Source organism: Gambusia affinis, linkage group LG01 (genome assembly GCF_019740435.1).
Source record: "Gambusia affinis linkage group LG01, SWU_Gaff_1.0, whole genome shotgun sequence".
NCBI classification, from domain to species: Eukaryota; Metazoa; Chordata; class Actinopteri; order Cyprinodontiformes; family Poeciliidae; genus Gambusia; species Gambusia affinis.
The window spans coordinates 27070738-27085178 of record NC_057868.1 but is presented as its reverse complement, the minus strand read 5'-3'; the positions used below and the strand labels follow the sequence as shown (position 1 = coordinate 27085178).

General features: G+C 38.8%; 1 protein-coding gene and 1 pseudogene across 6 annotated transcripts in view; one reads left to right on the top strand and one right to left on the bottom strand.

Annotated features, from left to right (window-relative positions):
- Positions 1 to 12983, bottom strand: part of LOC122832086 (neurotrophin-7-like) — a 31518-nt gene extending 18535 nt beyond the window's left edge. For 2 of the 6 annotated variants that reach the window (XM_044118491.1, XM_044118524.1), the window contains exon 1: positions 1077 to 1734. Coding sequence is in view for 1 of the 6 variants with exons in the window: in XM_044118483.1 (XP_043974418.1) it covers positions 12903 to 12912 (10 nt within the window). In the remaining 5 variants the exon portion in view is untranslated. Of the gene's footprint in view, positions 1 to 1076; positions 1751 to 12902 lie in introns of those variants that run through there. The other 4 variants (XM_044118483.1, XM_044118516.1, XM_044118508.1 and 1 more) reach the window with 4 other exon arrangements.
- LOC122832112 lies at positions 8174 to 9196 on the top strand (annotated as a pseudogene).
- Positions 12984 to 14441: the final 1458 nt, after the last annotated feature.

The following is a 14441-nucleotide window of genomic DNA, read 5'->3' as shown; positions in this document are numbered from 1 at the left end:
CACAGTTTTGCCTTTGATACGCAAGTTTGATGCTTAATTACCCAGGAAAACAGCAGCACAGATACATTGATGTTAGTGCAATAATAAGTGATGAAATCAACATTTCTTTTAGTATCACACTTGTGTTTTGATGCTAATATTTAATTTAAAACAAGATCAACTCGACCTTTTGCCATATGGCTAAATCGGAGTTACTCCTGAAGCCCTTGATGTCTAATGTTGGTTTGTGTGAGTAAATGTTTGTTTGTCAAGACATTCCTGCTTTGTCAAAGCCCGAAAAGAATTCCATGTAGGAGTTTACAGACAGGCATAGAGTCAGTGTTAAATTGACAAAACTTGCCTTGAAACATAAAAATACAACTCTGGACATAAAAAAATCAGTTGAATAATAATAATAATATTAATAATAATAATAATAATAATAATAATAATAATAATAATAAAGTTCAAAGGCACGCCCATACAAGCACCAGGCTCCTCCCACAGATAACCTCCGTAACTTCATGTTAGACACTGGAGCTCATCAGAATCTACAAGTCTTTTGAGGGTTGTGTAACATGAGTGGGAAAGAAAGACAGATAGAAAAAAAAGAGGTAGAGAGAGGGGGAGACAAGGTAACCTGATGTCCCAGGAGTTTACTGAGCAGTAAATGACTTCCCATTGAAGTTTGGAGAACTCTATTTCTTTCTTCTCTAATCTTCCATTCTGTTCTCTGCTCTGCTGAAGCTCGACCCAGTCCTTCCCTCTCGCTCTCTAAACAAACCCAGAAAATGATTGTGTGTGACGCAAAAATGCTGACAGCACATGGCACCACAAACATTAGCAGTGTTATCTTGTAAAACTTTTTTTTTTTTTTTATGGCACCTCCTGTGTGCTGTTTCCAGCTGGAATTTTCTTCCCAGCAAGCAGGACTAACTGCCTGGTGCTTAACCTCAGCTTTACCAAGAGGGCTTCACTCTCACTAAGAAGCAGGTAAAGGAGGAAAAGAAAAAAAAAGAAAAGAGTCTTTAAAAATAAACGTCATGCACGCTCCTCAGGTTTTATCTCAACTCCCAAATCAGAAGAACAAAACTCACCACGTAATAATGCTCCTTCTCCTCTCTCCACTGTTGGAAAAAAGTTGAAAAGTAAGTCAGCTATATTCCTCTTCTCTTGTTTTTCCCCAGAGCTGCAGAAGAATTATCCCAAAATCAAAATCCCGCTTCTGCATCCAGGTCTTGGGCCATCCACTTCAGTCTGTGTGCCTCCCACAGTCTGTGGTGATTTTTAATGAGAGTCTCCTCCCTGCAGGTCCTAGTGCTGGTGTCATTCATGTATTCCTTTCATTCCACTCCTTCCTCTGTGCGACTCTTTCTGAAGCGCAAATGCTTTTAACCAGTCCTGTCGCTAGGGGTCCCTTCTGACAACTTTCTTGAGATAACCTACTACGAAAGTTTGACTACGAGTGAAAAACCACCAACATGTCAAAGGAGTGAAACTCAATAAAACCGATTCTCAAACACTTTGATGAAATTCCCACGCTGTTTAATTCCAAGAGTTGATTTTGGAAAATTACGCATGCCTAAAATAAAGTTTATTTGCACATGCATGCATGTACAAGAAAAGAAGTTTGATGGTCTGGTGGAGTCAGGAATTCATTTAGTTCTGCTACTTGTCACCGGCGGACAATGTGAAGAAAGCAAAGAAAAATGTCAAAACGAGAAACTGTGATATCCCATCACCCTAGTAGCTGCCAGCCACACCCTGCATTCAACAGACTCCCTCTGCTCTGGTATCGCCACACTTCTCTGAGTTTCTTGTTTATGAATATATAAGTCTTATCATACTGTCTCGGACATGTTTCTGCACAGTCTTTCTGGTTTTGTGCGTGTCTTCCCTTTCAAGGTTCCCCTTGACCTGAACCGTATCATTGTTAGAGCCCCTAGCGCTGAACACTCAGATATCCCAACCATGCCAACCAACAGAAGAGAAAAAAAAAGAAAGAAAGAGAGAAAGAAAGAAAGAAAGAAAGAAAGAAAGAAAGAAAGAAAGAAAGAAAGAAAGAAAGAGAAAGGAGGGATTGTGTGTCTGTGTCATCGCTTTTTATTCTTGCTGGGAAGTTTAAATGTATTGTTTTGTCTGAAAAATTGAGATATATCGTTTTAAATAATCGATGACTTTATGGGTTTCAAAGTAGCCTTAAAAGGAAAACCAGTAAAAACATGAGAAGACTCTCTTACCGCTAAAGAGTTTTGACCCCATGGGGTTGACTTCAAACCCAAGCGAACATTGTTCCCTTTCAGACGTCCAGCAGTATGCATGGGTGCTTGTGTGTGTTTGGCCGTGCGTACAAGACGGTCACTGTCAAAACCGCCTCTGTCCTTGTTATCACGCCTCTGAAAGGGGAAACCCCAGATATTGAACTATGGCCCTGCACCCCGCTCAGTGGTTGGTTAAGGGGCGAGAAAGGCTGAAGAGGGCTGAGTACTTTGACTGAGAGGGTGGAGAAGAGGTCAAGAGTGCAGCCATATTCTCATATTTGAGGCATTTTAAACACAGGGGCTTCTGCAGATATCCTTTGTGTACGAATTTGAGTGGGTTTTAGATCACAGTTTTTGGATAGAATGTAATTTTATTTTACTTTTTCTCAGTTGCATTTTACTAGAGTACTTTAAAACATCTTTAAAGATTTTTTTAATCCAGACACAATGAATTGTCTGCAAGAGGCTGTTATCTTAAGGTGCAGTATTTTTTGTGCTTGCGGCAGGATTTCAAGCAGTAAAATAGGGAATTTTTCTTTGTTACAATGCATTATTCACAAATGAATACCACATAGATGAAGTGACATGCAATTTAGGCAACACATAAAAAAACGGTCTTTGTTTTCATGAAAGCACTCAACAACACCTTTCAGTCTCTGTTAATAATTTTCTGAATGACATAGCAGTCAAGTGGTTGGACAAGTTTCTCCATGGCACAAAATGTTACTTCAAGATAGAGAGTGTCCACACACACACACACACACACACGCACACCCACCCACGCACACACACCCACGCACACGCACGCACAACTTTTACAACGGACAAGACAAGTTTTTCACAATATTCTAAGTACTCATGTTCCTATCATTTGTCTTTAAGAGAACTACATTTCCCAGAATGAAGAAACTGATCAGAACCCAAATTGGACAGCGTTTGCTCATGTAGTTTCAGGACCAGTTCCTGTTATCTATTCTGGTTTATGTGAATATCATAGAACTGCTACTTGTCTATGATAATCTCCTGTCAAGAAATTTACCTTCTTCTGAGAAACTGTAAAAGTTTGTTTATCTTTTTAAAGAGAAATCAACACTGAAATATAGAGGAAATGTCTCGAATGAGCAGTTTCTAAAATATTTTAACTTTTTTCATTATTCAAGGAACAGTACCAAATCATTTTGTCTAATAACATGTGAAACACCAGAAGCACAATGGCGCTGGTGAAGCCCTAAATTAAAATAAATCATTTTTATTTACTGACCCTCTCAATAACTGATAAAAACGCATTTGTCCACTTTCCACATTCTGTTTAAAATCCTCTGCAATCTGTAGAACAATTTTTGCAAGGGTTTTAATGAAACAAATGATTTCTCCCTTTTTGATGCACAATAAGTTGTTAGAAATTAGACAGGTATGGACTGCAAGCAGGCTTGTCAACATCAAGCACATTTTTATCAAAGACAGCCTTCTGCAATTCGAGCAAAACTGAATCAACAGAAACCTCTGGAGATCTAACCTTGACAGTTGCATGGTTCCCTCACTCTGGTTTCTGGTCTTGGATTTTCCCAGACTTCTCAAACATTTTTCTATTGTCTTACTCTGCAAATGGTGAAAGACGTACATTCTGTAAGATATCGGAATTTTCCAATTATCCATTATTGCTTGATGTGACGAACGCCCTTTCATCTGAAGCCAGACACACCCTCTTGTCTACAGTTGACTTGATAATTGAGGAGTCTTCCTGAACTATGAATCCTGTTTTGTTCATTAAATTCATCTTTGTGTTACACATTTAATGTGTGTGTTTAAGGCTTTAAATATGACATTTATTTAAATATTCTGAATGCAAGAAACTTGGCCAATTAAGACATAGCCCAGAATCTATTAAGTTAAAGTTTGAACATACAAAAATTTGGATTAAATATAAATGATATTAATATATGTGACATTTTTTGCATTGGCAGTAGAGTAAATAGTTATGACATGTTACAACATTATCAGGAGTGCTTCGTAATGCTTGCAAAAACCAGTATGAATCACCGACAGTCTGTTAATTAGGTGAGCATCGGGGAGATTGTTTTGACATATTCAAAACATTATTTCATCTAGCCCCCAAGTCACAGTGAAAACCTTCATAAAGACCACTGATTGTGGCAGTCTGCCTAGGTGTCCATGCGTAATATCATCTGGACTTTTGTTAAAGGTACTCACATCTATGTATGCATGTTGTCCTGTGAGGTAACTGAATAGCTGCTGCTCTGCCCATTAGATAGTTCATCCTCCTACACCCTCATCATGGCCTTGTGCTGACGCACCCCAGAAGGCTCTTCACTCATTGACTCTTCTGTCTCCTTCCACCCACGGTCTTGCTATACAGAATTCAGCTATTGTCCCACTAGGGACGGACACAGAAGAGAAAACAGCCCGGTTCGGTTTCAGACACATCACGCACAGTATGCATAGATGGATCTGGAATCACTGGAAAACATGTAATGTACAGAGAAGGAAACGTGTATATCCTGGTGTGTGATATCCAAGATGATTTCATAATTTAAATACCTCTCTAACTGTTCCCACACTTGTCCTCCAAGTCCAATCTTTTCGCAGTGGAAATCAAGAACTTTATTAAACCCAACCCCCTTGTGTGTGTTTATGTGTTCCTGTGTCTCTTACTGTGTTTCTGGGATACTGGGAAAATGAGCATAGTAACCTTTAGCCTCTCTCACCATTGTGTCTGAGATATGCCCCACTGCTACTGAAACATATTCCCAGAGATCTTTGTGAAATTTTAAATCTACCAACATCTTGTGTTAATTTCACGTCTGGGTCTTTGCCAAAGTGAAGGGATGAGAGTCAGTATTGAGATTAATGACGGTAGAATCTCTCAAATGCTCTTTCAATCTTCAGCAATATCTGCTTTTTAGTTTGACACAAATTTTCTAGGCATTTATTTGAACTTTATATTTCAGACATTTTTATAAGTATTATGTCTAGTTTAATGACTAGTTGTTCTACACACAGTTCTGTGTGTGTATATATGCACACAGAACAGACTCTCATGTTGGAACTCCAGCATGAGAGTTTTATTGACTGTACTTACAAAATCAATATGGAATACGTACCTTGTACAAGAATACATAGTGTCTAAGATCCAGAGCTAGTAATGGTCTTAGTAAAGTAATAAAATACATTAACTATGAGCAGGAAATCATTTAACTCTTGCCCTCACCAAAATTGCGAAATCTTGCTGTGGTTAAGCCATAAGCATAGCCAAAGATAGAACAAGAAAACCTTAGCATTCTCACAATCTTACCCTTAACCTAATTTCCACACATAATTTCCAGCGTTTTTGTGGTTTGACTTTTGCCGGTTCTAGAAAAGCAAAAGTCACAAGGAGTATTTCTCGTTTTACAGAGATTATATGGGATACACAGTTTCAACAGTCATTGCCCTCCATTTATTGTGACAGTGACGTGACTCACCCGACTGCAGCACATGTAAGAGCATATTCTCAACATGTTACAAAGCTCTTGAACATCATTCTTGTCATTTAGTTAAAGATTTTTTTTTTTCCTTTTTGCTTTCACTTGTCATTAGCCCTGCATAGCTGAGCAATAAGCAAGCACAAGCAGGTATCTGTTGATTTGTGGTGTTGCCAACAAACACTTGGTATCCTACACAATTAAACATCAAAACACATCAGAGCTTCTTATGGATATCTTTATTGAACACAGAATTTTGAATTTGTCTTGAAAAACAAAATGCCTGTCTTCTCCTCACTGTTTCTGACAGGAATGATGCTGATGGCATAGACTGTGCTGCACAGGCTACTTGCTTTGTCAGGTGATTGTTCCTAATAGTTGCGGCAGATAATGCATCAGATGTGCTGATTTACATGATTTTTTTATGACTACAGAGAATTTGATGCTTTGTTAAATACTAGTTTCAAGATAATTAACTGGTATAGAGCAAAATGCAAAATCAAAAGCTCTAAAAGGTCCAATCTTGAACTCATACCTTGAAGTGAGTCATGCAGTAATGACAGTGTTTGTTGCTATATGGGTAACAACATTACATGACAGGAAAAGTCTGATTTTTATTAGCCCATTACCAGCAATTTTTAAAATTCCGTAAGCCTGATTCAGTTGCACATTATTACTGTGTGACACGTACAATCAGAAAACAACGGGAGATTAGATAATATGTGATCAATTTTACACGTTTTGACTACGAGAGGCTTCAGATGCTGGATTCAAGATGTTTTTTGACCTTCACTACTTGGAGAAAAGAGCCAAGCAAAGAAAAAACCTGTTTCAACATTGCACATTTGCCAAAATGAGCACACTATTCAACCATTGCTCCATTTTGGGTTTTGTTTTCTCAGTTACAAGGCCTGAAGGCAAAACCTGTCAACATTAAGAGATGGTGGCAATTCTGTTTCCTGTTGACTACATCTTTGGCTTCACCCAGGTAAATAAGATAGCAACCCAACCTGTTTTCCATGGCCGCAATGCTATTTGCAAGTTTCTACTAATTCTCTTGAAGAAAGTATTTACCTGTCGTTCAAAAGCACGCACTAATGATTTAACTAAGCAAGGGAAGTTGACAGTTTGTAAGTATTTTAGAGGAATTTCAAAACTCAACCACAGATAGACAGAATATTTGGGTGAGAAGAGGTGAAGAAATGTGAGTTAATTTTGAGAGGTGAGTAAAAAAAGACACCTGGTATCTGAACAAAGCTGCAGCTGTTTTGGCTTTACTCTTTGAAAACCCCACAGAGTGTCTTTGAAAGGGTTAAACTGGGTCAACATGAGCATTCGTGCACATACCCCCTCACATACCAATAGGAAGGCATATATACACATGTGGCTCACACAGGTCCAAACACAACTTGTCAAATGAGAAGCTGTGTTTCCTTGGGTTGAAATGGAAAAGGTTTAATGTTTCTGGCATATTTATGTTGAGATGCTCAAGTGACAGAGTTAAGTGTATTAATATAAAACTGTTATCCTGCTACATGGCAGTCTGTCAATTTTGGCTATTAATTATTGCAGGGTTGCTTTCTCTGACAGGGTTATAAGTTTAAGCCAACAAATTTTTATATATCTATATATATATTCACCTTATGACGCTTAAGAGATCCCAGGGTGTTTCCAGTTGTGACTAATCTGAATAGTTTAGCAACCAGGTGAAGGCTTGTAAGAACCCTGAAGGTGATTACAGTATATGACTGGAATGCATGGGAGTTGAAATTTGTTAGTACTGTATATGTAGTAAGATTGCATTTTCAGGAAAACCTCAATTACCACATTATTACAAACATGATAATTTAGATCTGGCACCCACACATCACTAACAAACAATCCAAACACAGTTTTGCCTGTTGCCATTGTAATAACTGCTTAAAAGTTAATAAACGACAGCAAGGTTGTATACACTCTTATATATGCTCTTTTGGTGTAGATGCAGTTGAAGAAGCTCCTACTCTTTCTGACACTTCACTTTCAGTATGTTATCCCAATAATACTTTGCCATTATGCCGTTTACAGTCATTCTTATATGCATTGGACTCAGGAGTAGCTTGTATAATACTGAAAGTTTCACCAGGTTGCTTGTTAGTTGCTGCCACCACTACTCTGGAGGAGTTATGTGGGAAAGGTGCGTGGGAGGGGTGCTCTATGAGGCGGAAGCTCGGCTGGGGACAGCGGCTCAGAGGAGGAGCTTTGTGAAAATAAGCAGTGCTTCATGAGAGCAAGTGTTTAGGCATCCCCAAATGGCTGCCACCAGAGATTCAAGAATTCTTCAAACATGAGCTTTACAACATTATAACATGATGTAAAGGTCAATAAGGTTATTTTTACACAAGGTTTTAAATGTAGACTAAAATGTAGACAACAAGAAGCTAGGAGTCATATGTCTTCAACTATGGCTCCCAATATCACCACATTGTTGTCCTAATCTACTTTATCGTAGTGCTTGGAATTGGCTTCCAGGCAATGCAACAAGCCAATAGAGGCTCAGTGAGAGGCTACTTCATGGCTGGTTGATCCATGAACTGCGGTGCTATGGAAGCATCTCTCCTTGTCAGCAGCTTAGGAAGTGAGCATTTCATTGGACTTGCAGGGTTTAGTGTAGCTGCGTTGGAATTCAACACTACCGTTGCCTCTGTTGCTGTGTATATTCAGTGTTGGAGTTTACACCCTGACAGAGTACCTGTCCAAACAATAGGGAGGACGGTGCCTGAAGGTGTGTTTTCTGCTTTATCTCTCATGCTTTACATCTCCACTAAGCTGTCTGTGAACCTCTATTCAGGAGGCTTTTTCATTCAGGAATCCTAAGGGTGGAACCTTTATCTTTTCATCATCCCCCCCTCATCACAATGACAGCTGTGCTGAAAGTCACTGGAGGTCTGGTTGTTGTCATCTACTCAGTCCAAGCATTCTTGATAATCTCTGAAGTGCTCTGTCTTATAGGGATCAACTTTATCCAAAATGGAGGTCTTGGCAGGATAAGATTCAAAAACCTGCAGGTCAATCCAAACATCACTTCCGTTCTTCTGTATTCACCAAAACTGACATTTTCTGTATCCTGCAAACAGCATCTCAGATGCTCAACAAGACACTCTAAAAATCCTGCAAGGCACAAAAGATCCTGACCTCCCTTGGCCTGAAGTCTTGCTGGGTCAGATCCCTGCCTCAATTTAGTAATGGTGTGCATATTAAGTAATTGTACAGTGAGTTATGGCTGCAAAGAACATCTCTGATGCCAAAGAGTCTAACATCAGGGCTTCCTCAAGATTCTTCCTATGTTTATTATCATATTAGGGATGATTTCCAAGCTGGCATGCATTATTCCAAAACTAGTATGTTTTGGACCTAGTACATAGTATGGTGGTGTGCTGTTCTGAGGACGGCTGCAGCAATGTGACATATCCTGAGCTCGTCACGTTTCCATAACTTCATGATGGCAATCATGGGTGCTGCTATGATCTTCACCATATTAACTGTAAAAGGACGCTTTGTCCAAGGAATTACAGATAAATGGGAGGATTTGTGTTGTCTTTAGAGTGACAGTCTGCTTGAGTGCTGGTTATCATTAAAATAAAAGTAGCACTGATACTATATCAGAGAGGTATGAGATTTCTTAATCGTTCTCCTTCCCCCCTCGTGGCAATACTCTTCCTGCTTGGTATTCTGTGGTAGTGCTGTAATCTGACTGGTGCTTTTTGAGGATGGAGTGGTTGGCTTTATTCTTGGAGCTAGGCGAATGATTTTAGGCTTTGTTCTCAGAGAACTGCATTGAAACCAGCCTGATGAGTGACCATCCTTCATCAAAGATGTCCAGTTCATGTATGTGGCAGCCTTCTTGTTTTGGATGTCAGCTTTAACGATTGTCATTGTCAGGTTCCACTCTTCCACTGGGACACAAACAAATCAGAACAACCACTCTGTGGGAGTTAATGCGGAGAAGGATGCTAAAAGGACAAAGAACATTTGAAGGTGAAGAAGTTCTTAACAATTCTAGGCTTCTGGTTCAGATAACGGTGGTGTCTTTAATAATTAAGGAACTTTCCATAATCACCAAAACAAGCTTGGCAGCGAGATGAAAACGTAGTCAAAAAGGGGCAACATTATCCAAACCCACTCAGTACTCCAGAATGGCAGCTATAATCTGATATCTGAGTCTAGACAGGAGAGTGACGGAAAAAAAAAAAGACAAATGAAGGATGTAGAGAACGAAGAGGAATGCTGATTTTGGGAAGGAGGAGATTAAGTGGAAAACGATAAATGTGTGAATGTTTTTGAGGATATTCATGGCCCCCTGGAGAAATCTTCCCAGAAATGAGTACTTGGTATGCTGCACTTAAGAAGCTTTTAAAACTGCACTAAAAGTGCTCTCAGTTGCGCTTTGTGGCCACACAGATCAGTTTAATTGGTCAAGGAAGGCTGAACTTCCAAGTCTGGAAGGGCTGGTAAGTATAGATAAAAAGAAAGAAGTAAATATTTTACGCTTGACAAACAGTGCTTAAAGCAGTAAAACTTAGTACAGCATGTCACTTGTATGTTATGCGGCAGTAGAATTAAATGTAAAAGTGTGCTAACATTTTAAAAGTTTAATTGCCATAACAAAAACATGGTAAAAGTAAAATTGCCATGAGTCACATGACAAGCATTCAACAAGATCAAACCTTTGAGACTGGAAATGACATTAATCACCTGCACAAACATAAAACTATCGTTTGATCCAGGCCTTTTTGAGCTCTCAGGCATATATTCTGAGCTATTTTCAGGTACACCCGAATAAATCAGATTGTAAATTGATCCTTGAAAAAATAACGCATGACATGAAATACAAATGAACTTACAAGCTTGCTCTGGAGTTACCATGGGCTTAGAAGGCAATATTTTACACTAGCACAAATAAATACATGCAACACACACTCCATTTCCAAGAATCTTTGAGCCTTAATCAAAACATTGAGTTCGCTGGTAGAGGCCTGGACAGGATTCAAATCAATAGACATTCTGATGAACTCACTGGTTACATGCAGGTGCTATTTAAAATAAAAGTTACATAAATGAAGTTAAATAAAACTTGTTTTAGATGTCTGCCGAAAAATTATAATGTTTGTATTATTTTTTTTACTGTCAATTTAGACTACAACACTTACTACCAAGTGTTGTTCTTGGGGTAGTAAAAATCATATACTTTGTAGTGTTTTAAAAGGAAATTCATAATAATGGCTTTTGCGAGTTGTCACCAGCCATTAAATTCATAAATTAGGGTAGGCAAGAATAAGCTTTGCTTCGGCCTACTCCTTTTTTGGTAAACTGTGGGTTTGTCTATTGTTCTTTTCTTTTTTTCTTTTGTTGTTTCTTGTGTTTAATGTGGACAATTTACCAAAATAAAGTGATTGATTGATTGATTGATTGATAATAATGGCTGGTAACAACTTGGAACTTTTCTTCAGTTTTACTCCTTTTTGCACATATTTTCTATATCTTAGTTTTGGCAATTTCTCCTCCACATAATGATTAGAAAAGAGCTGCTCATATTACACAACTCTATAAACACTTCTTTGCCTTTATGAGGATTTGTGGTTTTGCTTAGTTTTTTTAGGATCCCCACACAGTTTTAAAGGGAAAGTATTATGAATTTTCCAAGCACAAACTGCTATTTCATTGCACAATCAAGTAACTACGTTACCTTCAGTTTTAGTAAAAATGATGTATATATCAAAAGCATAAAAGAACATGGCTACACAGTGACACAGTTGGTAGAGCTGCTGCCTTGCAGCAAGAAGGTCCTGGGTTCGATTCCCGGCCCGGGGTCTTTCTGCATGGAGTTTGCATGTTCTCCCTGTGCATGCGTGGGTTCTCTCCGGGTTCTCCGGCTTCCTCTCACAGTCTAAAAAGATGACTGTCAGGTTAATTGGTCTCTCTAAATTCTCCCTAGGTGTGTGAATGGTTATGTGTCCTGTATGTCTCTGTGTTGCCTAGCTGGAAATAGACACCAGCAACTCTCCCGACCCCATTAGGGACAAAGGGTGAACAGAAAATGGATGGATGGTTAAAAGAACACTTTGCAATTAAATATCTTGAAATTTGGCCTCTGTCTCTTTAAGAAGATCCTGCTTTTTCTGATCCTCAGCATATCATCGCAATAACATTTCTCCATACTCCAATTTACTTTGTAACATTCTTTGCAGCATTTCACTGATAAGTAGTTTCTATGATGACTTCAGAAGCTCCACCAGATATTTCCTAATTGCTGCTGCTGCTGTTTGGAGGACCTAAGTGTTGAAGTTGTGAGAGAGGGGTACTCTGCAAGGTGGAAGCTCGTCTTGGAGACCTTAGTTCCGGGGAGGAGTAGTGTTGAAGATGTGGCGCTTGGTGAGGCCACACACTATTATCCATTCTGAACGGCTGGTACGGGAGAGTAAAGGAATTCTCAAACATGTATGACAGAATTAAATTAACACCCTGGTATATTTTTGATGACAGAATAACATTATAACGTGATGTACTGCTCAAAAAAGTATATTTTACATCATACCCTCACTTTAATAGCAGCTTATTAAACTCATCTCAGTTGTTGCATCTAGTAGGCCACATCTTCCTCCTAATAGCACTCAGTTAGCTTATAGACAGACTGGCTTTGGTTAGCCTCAATGTTCTCTGTAGTCAGAAGAGACTTTTTCTCACTTTTTAGGTAAGTCACAATAGCATTTTCACTAAAGGGGGTTATGGTACTTTTGGCAATGTGGGCACATCCAAACTAATGTGACAGTCATAGCTCATGTTGTATAAAACCCATTTTTATCACATTTGAAAAAACTTTGGCACTTCTTGTAACCACAATAACATAATTCCTACATACATTGCCTGAAACATCTACAAGACATTTTAGGGCTAGATAATAAAAGACTAATAATGTGGTGCCAAAACCAATATGTTGACGAATGACAAATAAATATTAAAATGAGCTACGTGATAAGTCAGTAATGTCCTTACAAAACATCTGGCGATGCTTCGTAAGGACTAGTGAATATGACTTTTTTGAATCACATAGAGAAAAAACCCCATAAAAAACATCACCACAATGGAATGAAATTACTAATTAGTCCTGAATGACTGGAAATGATGATAAGTCCAGACTCACCATGATCCATTGCCGTTTTAGGTATGGCTTCCCAAAATCACAAGAAGAGTCTGAAACTGCAGCTTCAAAGAACAAGTGTTGCTCAAGTTGGTGCATATGCGTGGATATATATGTGTCTGCTCTGCTGTTCCTGGGTGGTTAGAGCTTGGCAAGACACACCCACCCTCTGTGCCAGACACTTCTGTAATCAACACAGGTCAATGAAGTGAGATAGCTGCACCCTAACAGGGAAAAGATGTTGTGGCTTCACTCTTCTTTCTGTTCAGAGCTCCAACATTTCTTTCGACGTTTGGGACTGTTCCATAATCATTTCATGACGGAGCCGAAAGTGATTTCAAATATCCTGTGTCTGCTCAGCGAAGTTGGAACCGCTTACCGTGTTACACAATTTGTTGAAGTAAATTTCAACTTGCGTTTAATGGACAATTTTATTTCCACAATCAGATTTGTTGAGCTTTAAAAGATCTTTGGATATTAATAGTCTTCAGTATTTTTTAAAACAGGTTTTTTCAAACTAGTTTTTCTGCAAGCTGCCTAAGGTCAAAGTACTTTTATCCTATTCAGACAGCTTACCTGAATCTGGAGGCAAGTTGCAAGGTAAACGTATGACAAATTGAAAGTCCTATTTGGGGCCAAGAAAGGCATATGCAAGTCAAACAGTGATGCACACTCTGGCTTTTGGTCAGTTTGGATGTACTAGATAAAGTATCATATATGCTTTTGAACGGCAGGAGGATGTAAGAGTATACCCAGAAAACATGCAAACTCTACTCATAAATTTTCCAGCTGAAATTTGAACAAGAGACGATCTTGCTGTGATGCAAAACCATTAGAACAGCATGGTGTCCAAGTAACTAGTCATGCAACAATGTAGCATGTATCTCTAACAGAATTACATTGTTTAGATTTGTAAAAATGATCAAACATGCACTGAAAATTGACCAAACCACATCTCAAATGTCACTGAAATGACCCAGCTGTGTCATGATTCGGGGTGTTGAATGTGGACCCAAAAACAGAGGTGAGGCTGCAACTGAATTTGATGATTCAAAGAAAAAATAACAGGCATGTATAAAAGTCCAGGCAGCACAGGTGAGCAAAAACTAGGAACTCAAGCACTGACACAGAACTAAATCAGCGATACAAACGAATGACGGCAACGACAAGGATCCAAAAACAGACACTGGTGGGGTTAAATACACAAGAGGTAGTCAGGGAAAACGAGAAACAGCTGGTAGCAATCAGGGCAGACAAGATGAGACAACACAGGAACTAAACTGACACACAGAAAAACCAAATCCTCACACCATATTCAAAAAACGTAGGAGAATTATGCAGATACTTGGTTTGTACCTATTCAAAGTGAATGCTTGGATCTGGAACATGATATATTTTCTTATTAATCATCCTACTTTTTTGGCCACTTGGGGGAACCTATAAGAAAACTTTTCTGAGCTTTACAAAATGATGTTGTTCCCTCACAGAAACATATCTGGAGTATTGCCTTGATTCTTTCATACACTGAGAAATCCTTTAATC